The sequence below is a fragment of the Microtus oregoni genome, unplaced genomic scaffold (assembly GCF_018167655.1).
Source record: "Microtus oregoni isolate MIOR12 unplaced genomic scaffold, Mior012 000003F_ref0000135, whole genome shotgun sequence".
Taxonomy (NCBI): Eukaryota; Metazoa; Chordata; class Mammalia; order Rodentia; family Cricetidae; genus Microtus; species Microtus oregoni.
The window spans coordinates 40023782-40033387 of record NW_024543062.1 but is presented as its reverse complement, the minus strand read 5'-3'; the positions used below and the strand labels follow the sequence as shown (position 1 = coordinate 40033387).

Genomic DNA, 9606 nt, shown 5'->3' with positions numbered 1-9606 from the left:
GGGGCAGATATTTGCCGAAAGCCTCAGGAGAAACCAACTCAGTAGATGCCTTGATTTTGGATTTTTGGCTTTTAGGGTTGTGGGATAGTAAATTCCTATTTCTTAAGCCTACTGACTAGTGGCATTGTTTTATATTGTGCCTGTAAGTGGAAAGACTTTCATCTGTATCAATATAGCTACCAAGTCAGCTATTTATATGCAAGAAGATTGATAACTTAGTTTTCTAGTCCTCCCCTCTCCCCTCACACTGTTTCCCTCACCCTCGTCCCATGCCTTCCTCCCCTTTTTTGTCCCTCTGCCTTCCCTCCTTTTCTTTTCTTATCCTTCTTGATCCCCTTTCTTTCTCCCTCCTCTCTTTTCTTCTTTCCTTCCTCTCCCCTCCCCTTTCTTCATCTCACATATGCAAGTGTTCTACCATTGAGCTACCCTCCAAGTCAATTTTATACTTCTTCAAAACACATTGAATAATTATGCATTATTATATCTTAGGCATTAGAAATAAGAATTGGTTGTTTATCCATTTTTAACTATTTACTCCTCCCCCCCTTTTTTTAGACGGTAACCAGTTTTGCAATGGACTCTCTTATTGCAGCAAATAGCAAATTTTGCTTCGATTTTTTCCAAAAGATAAGCAAAGATGATATTCATAAAAACATCTTTGTTTGTCCTCTGAGTCTCTCAGCTGCCTTTGGCATGGTGCGCCTAGGAGCTAGAGGTGACAGTGCCCATCAGATTGACGAGGTATGTATCCAGAAGGATGCTGAATAGCAATCTGACTCTCATGTGAGTTGGAGTTGCTCTCTGTGCTCAGCCTCTAAGGTTTTGTTTCTATTCGTCTTTCATATGGGACTTCTCTATCCTCCCTGCCTGATAGTTTTTCCCATTCATCTTTATCTCTTCACCTCTATCTTCATGCTTGTCACTCTTTCTCTCTACGGTTATTGCTACCAATACTGTTGGTAGCTTTTAATATGAGTATGTTTCATCTCTTTTTCCTCCATTAACTGGATGTGTATTAGGACCTAGATATTTATCCAATAGCTTGAGATCCTTCTGGACTTTCTAATTTCATTTGTCAGAAAATTCCATTGGCTTTTCTTTTAATACACCTCCCAAATCCAGACATTCTGAACTCCCTGAGCTCTTCTGGTTGCTTCTGTGAAGGATTCCTATGCTACTCCCATTAGCAGTATGTTTCTAATACTTGGTTCCCTTGTGAAAGGAAAATGAGTCTTATGTTGGGGTCTTTGTGTTCCTTTGCCATTTTTATTCGATTTCTGTGACAAAACATTGTGACCACAGCAATGTGTAAAAGAAACCATTTGGTTGAGCCTATAGTTTCAGAGGGTTAGAGTCCACAATGGCCAGCAAAGACATGGTGGCAGGAACAGCTGAGAGTGCACGTCAAGAACAAGGACTAGGAGGCAGATAAAACATGCTAGGAATGGTGCACGTCTTCAAACCTCAAAGCCCACAACTGGTGATGCACCTCCTCCAAAAAGGTCGTGCATTCTCATGCTTTCAAAGCAGTTCCACGAATGAGAGACCAGGTATTCAAATGTTATGAGCCTATGGAGGCCACTATTGTTCAAACTACCACGCTCAACACTTTGGTTTACTTTCTCCTTCATCATGTTTACTACCTTTGAAAGGCTCACTCCTATCTTCCAATCTAATGCTCCATCTAAGCTCCCACTCCTATAAATGAGCCTGGCACACTTATCCACAGTACTTCTCATCACAGTACACACAGTAACCAATTGCTGTGCATATTGTTCCCATACCTTCTGCAATACCTCATGATCTCCAAGAGATTTTGTCTACAGCAGCACCAGCCCAGAGTAGCCCCCAACAGATACCTGTAAGAGTAAGTGCACGCGACAGAAGTGCTCCCCACCTCCTTCACTCAGCTTTATCACACCGCACAAAGGCTGGGTGTCGACACACGGAGGAGCTGGATTTACAGATTAAGGCACACTTGTTTGGGGGTCACTATGCTCTTACATTTACTTGCTCTTTCTTTACCATTATTTCCTGTTCCATAAGCAACACTTAGCGGTAGAATGGGGCTTGCATCTTCCAAGACCACCTGGTGTTCTTTCTCCATGCAGCTCCCATAATGTGGATCTGAGCAGTGCAGGGTGTGCCTGCCCTTCCCCACTTCCTCCGACGCGCTGAGCAGCATGCCTTATGTTACACTCACTCTCCTGACCGATGTGAAACTCCGGGTCATTGCTGTCCAAAGCAAATACAGCTAAATCCACATGTGAACTTAAAACACTTTTAGTAGTCACATACAAATTTTCAAAAGACAAGGCTAAGTTTAATAACAAAATTTAGATAATTCAACATTTCCACAGTACATAATCAACAGGTATTTTAATGAGATATTTTTTATCCTACCCTTAAGACCTCATGTGTATTTTACATTTGCACACAATTAAGACTGTGCATGGAAAAGTGTAGGTTATAATGGCACATAACTCATGAATTCCTCCTGTCCCTTGATTTGACTATATTAATTCTAGTTTTTCTCTTTCCTTTCTTTGCTTGTGTTTTGGAAAAGGTGTCATATAACCTGTGCTGGCATCAGACTTTCTCTGAAACTGAGAATAATCTGGAACTCCTAATCTTCCTGCTTCCTCTGGGGTTGAAGGCGTGTGGGACTCTGTGTGCGAGGCAAGCGCTCTGTGGACTGGCATAGTCTCCCTGTAGTTAGAGGAGGAGGGCACTACCAGCCACACCCGCTTCTGGGAACTACCGTCGATTATTTTGTTGACTTCCTATTCTTCACGTTATCTGAAAGGCCCTATGTCATTATCTCACAGGTGTTGCACTTCAGTGAACTTTCCACGAATGGGAGCCAGGAACCCAATGATCCCTGCTCAAAAAGCAGAGGAGACGCATTGTCTGACAGCTCCCTGGAAGGGCAGAAACATGCAGCAGCGTCTCAGGAGCGGCAGGCGAGTCTCTGAGTACACTGCTCTTTGCTATCCGCTGACTGCGCCTGTGCTCTGCCTGACGATAGACGCTTAATCTGCAGCTTGGGGCAGGCTCCACAGTCAGCTGTGTCCTTAGTTGTCCCCCAGTCCTCTCTGCCTCCCCAAACCTGGTAACACAGGACAATGACGTGGGCCTGGCCAGCGATGCTTTGCTCCTGTGAAGATACCGTTTCTTTAGTGGTGCTTAACCTCCTGGTTTTTAGGAAAGCGTGTGTTTCTTCTTTTGTTAGGATGAATCCACAGATGAGAATGAACTGCTTGGCTGCTACTTTGGGAAACTTCTCTCCAGATTAGACAGAGCCAAAACATATTACACTCTGAGTATGGCTAACAGACTCTACGGAGAGCAGGGATTCCCAATCTGCCCGGTGAGTTACAGGGATGGAGGTGTCCACAGAGCATGCTCCGTAAGTAAGTGAGTAGGTGGATGGCTCACCTTCCTCATAGTCCATGGGGCTATGGACTACAACCTGCTTCCCGAGGTCCTAGACTTCTGTCTCCTTCCATCCAGTTTTCATTTTGGGTTTAGGAGTCCACTTATAACTGGCACAGCGTGGACAGGAGGGTCACATGATTCACAGCCCACTGGCACATACATGACTTTGAAAGATGCTCCGTTGACTGTCTTTCCCAGTCAAGGTGCATGGTGGTCACATTTTGTGGCTTCTCTACCTGTTGGCTGCCCTGAAGGCACTGGTCTAAAAACCTTTATTGCGCCTCAGTTAGATAGTTCCCATGGGGACTGCGCTTTGCAGAAGGTGCATGGTGCCAAGAAAGGTGACCCCACTGGGTGCTCAAAGCCACAGGTCTTTTTTCTGTGGGTAGGCGGTTTTCACACAGAGAAGATTAGGTTCCAATTAGGATCCAGGGTCAAGAAAGTGAGTCACATTGCCAATAAGTATGATGTATGTGAACAGAGGCAGATGTGGCACAGCTGGTGTGACCTGGATTAGTCAAGGGTGCTAAGATCCTACTTTACATCACAACAAATTATTTTAGCAGGCTGGTATCTTACATGAGCTTATAAAACTCCAGAATTTTGAGAATTAAATCCACACATGCAATTCATTTATTAAAGAGTGTTACAAATCAATGTTTTTGGTAATATTTATTTAAAATTATACTTAATTGCAAACTAAACCATTTTAAAGTTTGTTTGTAAGTGTAATTAATTATGTCCACAACTAACAATTATGCTTTTCTGAAACTTTGTTATCTCCCAAAAAGAAAGCCTGTGAACATTAAAGTGGCCACTCCCTTGATGTTAGGTGACCAGGAGTTTCTTTTCTGGGGTCTTCTTATCCCCATCTTATCCTAACTACCAGCACCTCCACATGATTTTGTCATGCTCTTTCCCATATATTTAAATTGAACAGGAGTACTTCGATGGTGTAATTAAATTCTACCACACTACGGTTGAAAGTGTAGATTTCCGGGGGGATACTGAGAAGTCGAGACAAGAGATCAACTTCTGGGTTGAAAGTCAATGCCAAGGTAAGAAAGGACTAGCAGTAAGGCTGACATTCCTTTCCCTCTCAAAGGAAAGCAGTGGGCCCACTGTGCAGGTTGCTCAACTCCTGCGGCTGGCGTTTTCATGTGTGGTATGTGTTCACAGCTGGACACATCTGGACAGCATCGGACGAGGCTAGGCACGTCCAGGGTGGTGGCTACTTACATGTCAACCATTTGTTTCTGCTTTTTCTTCTCTCTAGGTTCTCTGATTTCTTTTAAATAGTAACATTTTATTCTCAATAAACTAAATCCTTAGGGTGATGATTCTGTGTAACTCTACTTCATCTAAATCATGGAAGACCCCAGGATCAATGATAACTCACCTTGTTCATTTTTGCCTCTTGGGCATCTCCTTTTATTACTTACATAAAATTATTCCATTAAGAATGGAAAGCTATCTCTATTTCTGGGAGGCTTAGTCATTATGTGGGATTTAGAGGGCACCCCTACAAATGAATTTGTGTGTTTGTGAAACTGAATGAACTCTTCATTTAATCTGAAAGAGAGTGCAGAAACTTCTACAGAGTAAGTTTTTTATTGTATCCTAGTCTCTCTCTCTCTCTCTCTCTCTCTCTCTCTCATCTATTTATATGTATATCTATCTAGCTGACTACCTGCCTATCATCCATCTATCTGTTTATATGTGAGAGCATATGTTGAACTTCAATAAATGCTTGAGAAAGGAAGTTCATACTGTAGTTTTTCTATCCAAGAAATTATAAAATTCAGGTGATTAGATATATAATATGAAGCATAAATCATAAATGTCTGGTGACAATTTGTAACCAAAAGTGACCCATAAATCATAGAAGATGCTCTTGTTCCCAGTGCTCTGACTTGGGTCTTCCTCTAGGGGAGTGAGCCTTCTCCCCAACAATGCCCACTCTCCTTCAAGTCCCCATTACCCTCTAGGTTTCTTGGGTAAGTTCTTGAATGAGACACTCTCTAATGTCTCCATGAATATCGTTCATGCAACACATGTTCAGGTTATTCTCTGGCACCGTTCTTCTAGGTAAAATCAAGGAGCTGTTCAGCAAGGAGGCTATTGATGACTCAACTGTGCTGGTCCTAGTGAATGCGGTTTACTTCAAGGCCAAGTGGGAGAAAGAATTCGACTGTGAAAACACAGTTGATGCACCTTTCTCTCTAAGTGAGGTACTTACTGTATTAGGTTGTGGTTTTTAGGTAGCCTACTCCTAATTTCTGCTAACTGTGATTAGTAGTGTCCAGACTCAAACCTGATGTCTAGATCTGTTAGTTGTGGCTTACATCTATAATAAACCATTTTGTGTTTACAAAAGGCAGTACCCAAAGTTCCCTGCACATTTTAAATATAGCTATTCTACAACACACATACATTTTAGGGCTTTACATAAATACTAAATGCATATAATCTGTTAAAAGTTTGTGTAGATGGGTACATGTCTAAAAGCCCAGCATTTGTGAGCCAGAGGCAGTAGGATCCCCACAAGTTCAAGTCTAGCTTTGTCTACACAAGGAATACCACAAATATAGATCTACATATTAAGACCTTGCAATAAAAAATAAAACAAAACAAATGTATATACTTAAGAAAAGAGATGGGTCTATTCATTTTGAATCTGCTTCTTATCTCAGATAGTTAACACATGAGACAGCTCAACTTACCTCCAAATTTTCTGTCCCCAACCCTTACCATCTCCCCCTATTTTTATCTATCCTATATCCCCTAGTCAGAGATTGTAAACACTGAGCTTTTGGGGGGGGGTGAAAGTGGTCTGGGTGTTGTAGGCAGTCCAGGAAATAGAGCAAATCAGCCAGGTAGTTCCTGAATATTATCAGGATGTACATTGATGACTTTGTTCTTTCTGGACTTGCTTGGGCTGAATTAGGGTGTGGGAGATATTTGGCTTGAAAATCTAGTAGTAAGTAATCTCATGAACCTAAGGAACTGATGAAGGACATGGGAGGGTAAAGAGTTGGCAAAGCCAGGGTCGCTTCATTGATTGGTAGGCAGAGGGTTGTCTTAGGTTGGGTCACTGGTTTGACTGGGGACTTCTGGGGTAGATTTTTCCATTCTTGAACCTCCCTCATTCTTAGGGATGTTGAGATTATGGGTAGAGCTCTCCATGACCTTTTGTGATTACCTCCATGTTGTGCAGAATGAGAAGAAAACGGTAAAGATGATGAATCAGAAGGGGAAGTTCAGAATTGGCTTCATTGAGGAACTGCAGGCACAGATCCTGGAGATGAAGTACACCATGGGGAAACTCAGCATGTTGGTCCTGCTTCCATCTTGCTCAAAAGACAATGTGAAGAGTCTGAAAGAGGTACAGCTTCCTTGCCATGCCTGTACAGATTCCGTATCACAGAGGAGTAGCATAGCATCCATCATCCAGAAAGGATGCTATCTCAGCTAGTAGAGACATTGGAGACACGTGGAATCTGAATGAGATTGGATATCCATTTTTTATTTGTTTCAACCAAATGAACAAATGCCAGAAATGTCAGAACAAGAATCTGGATGCCAAGTAGTTTGAGAAGTTCCTCCTTTTAAAGTAGCTTGCCCTTTGGTCTCTGTCATATCTGCCTTTTTAGCTGCAATTGTTTTGGAAACAATTCTACCAATGCCATTTGGTAGAAGTAGAAATACCGATACTAACAGAAAGGAGTCAATGAATGCTGTCGAGGTCCAGATATCTCTGTTCTTGGAAGAGGAGTAAAGAGAAGATAGGGAGATAGATAAACAGAAATAGAAATATATCAACAGTGTAGTTATAGTAACTGCCATTGTTCACAATACAAGACACACCAACATTATTTTACTGTATGCTAAGACAAACATTACTTTGGTCCTCAGAAGGGGCTTATTGTGTTATCTCTGCTTTATGGGAAAGGAAATTTTACTTCACAGTGGCTGGGCTGGCCTGAGCCTACCCAGCTGAATTTTTCTGGTCTTTGAGCATGAACCTGCCAAATACCAAAACACAGTGGGATTTTTGTTTGTTTGTTTGTTTGTTTGTTTTTGTTTTTTCGAGACAGGCTTTCTCTGTAGCTTTGGTGCCCGTCCAGGAACTAGCTCTTGTAGACCAGGCTGGCCTCGAACTCCCAGAGATCCGCCTGCCTCTGCCTCACGAGTGCTGGGATTAAAGGCGTGTGCCACCACTGCCCGGCCTCACAGTGGGATTTTGATTGGCCTGAAATTTCAAGGGGGAAAGTTAAACAAAGTCTAGAGAGGAAAGAATGAAGTAAACATATTTTGAAGTTTAGAGAAAGTCTTTGGAGTCTATATAGCTGACTATTAAACAGATTAACTCCGGAACTTTGAAGTAACTGAGATACTTTTGCTGGCTTGTAATCTGACTTTAAATATCATTTTCTTATTATTGTAGCTTGAAAACAAAATAAGCCATGAAAAAATCATGTCCTGGAGTAGCTCAGAAAATATGCCCGAAGAATCAGTAGCCATTTCTTTCCCCCAGTTCATCATGGAAGATAGCTACGATCTCAACTCTATTCTACAGGACATGGGCATTAAGGACATCTTCGATGAAACGAAGGCTGACCTGAGTGGAATGTCTAAGAGTCCCAATCTGTATTTGTCCAAAATTATCCACAAAAGCTTTGTGGAGGTGGACGAGATGGGCACAGAGGCGGCTGCAGCCAGTGGGGCTGTCACTGCTGAGAAGGCCATTCCATCCTGGGTGGAGTTTAATGCCAATCACCCTTTTCTCTTTTTCATTCGGCACAATCCAACCAACACAATTCTTTTCTGTGGTCGGGTCTACTCTCCTTGAATGCCCTCTGGCAATACACAGTTTTCCCCCTTTTAAACATGGGCACTTGTGTTTTTGCTGACTGCCAGAAGCTAATTGCCTTCTGCTGCAGTTGCATGCCCAGGCCCTCAAAGCCACCCCTGAGTTTTGGTGATAACCTCTGCCACCAGAAGCCAACTCTTCCCTGTCTGTGAAAGAAGTAGTCTTGTCTCCCTAATCTTTACTACCCTAAACTTTTAAGCATATAAATTCACCTTCTATGATTTGGAGGTCAACACAACGCAGACTGTTATTGCTTTTATTTAAGTTACCTCCTTCCTTATGAAGAAATGTTCTAAGTTTGTCATTAAACCATTCTGAGAGATTGAAAACTCAGAATGTGATTCAATGCATTTGGGAAACTTGGTTCTGCTTCTAGGGCAGTAATAATCACGGGTACCTCCTAGGCAAGACTCTCGACTCCTTTTTATGTGTGCTGTACTACATAGAGATGTCTTGTGATATCTTTTCAGTTCAGAGAAGATACAAGCTAGAGACTTATTTAAGGATGTGTGCATGTCCCAGCCAATACTCGTTTGACCAGGAGAGTGACATTTCTTTTATGCGTTTGTTCCTGACCCAGGAAAGTGGCAAGTCTGTTCTAAAGGTTTGGTTTCAGTTTTCTATAAGGGCTTCTTTTATAAGCATGCCTCTGAGGTATCATTACTGTGAGTTTCCTCTATCTCTTTGCTCTCCCTCAGAGAATACCCATTTACAGCTAGCTGATCCTGAAGACCAGAGTGCTGAGGCTAGGGCAAGACTGGCCACCATTATAAATGGCTGGGAAAACCTCTCTACTGTTTGCTCTTTCTGATATTTGACCTTCCAGAGGCCTATTGCTGGGCATAGTGAGAACGGTCCTTGACTGGATGGATACCATGTATATAAAAGCCTTTTCAGAAAAACATATCAAGTTCCAGGCTGCTAAAAGATGGATGAACGTATGTTCTGGGCCCAAGCTTTTAGAGTTTATGGCCTCGGCTTTATTTGGGTGCTCTGGAATGGCCACTGGCACTTCTAAATGGGTAATATGTCAGATTCTACTTTAATAAGGACTCTTTTTGGTGTGGTCCAGGTTTTGTACCCTGCACTGTGACTTTCCTCCTCAAGCTGTCACGGCACAGGGTAGGGTGGCTGCAGCAGGTTTTTCAGGAAGTTGATGACCTTGGCTTGATCTGATGTTGACCTCCTCCCTTCCTTGTGACTTCTCATTGCTGTGGGAAACAATCCTTACATTTTTATCCATACTTCCCATCTTGTATGCTTATTTATGAAACAAAACAATTTGAAATGCCAGA

General features: G+C 42.3%; 1 protein-coding gene across 3 annotated transcripts; it reads left to right on the top strand.

Moving 5' to 3' along the window:
- The first annotated feature begins 573 nt into the window (after nt 1-573).
- Nucleotides 574-8290, top strand: Serpinb12 (serpin family B member 12). Of its 3 annotated transcripts, none has more exons than XM_041649328.1 (7): nt 574-741; nt 2829-2916; nt 3246-3370; nt 4379-4496; nt 5527-5669; nt 6656-6823; nt 7886-8290. In XM_041649328.1, the coding sequence occupies exons 1-7, from the start codon at nt 574-576 to the stop codon at nt 8288-8290; spliced, it is 1215 nt and encodes a 404-aa protein (XP_041505262.1). The 3 variants fall into 3 exon arrangements, with proteins under 3 accessions (XP_041505262.1, XP_041505260.1, XP_041505261.1); XM_041649326.1 differs by having other exon boundaries at nt 2829-2963; nt 3233-3370; XM_041649327.1 differs by having other exon boundaries at nt 2829-2967.
- Nucleotides 8291-9606: the final 1316 nt, after the last annotated feature.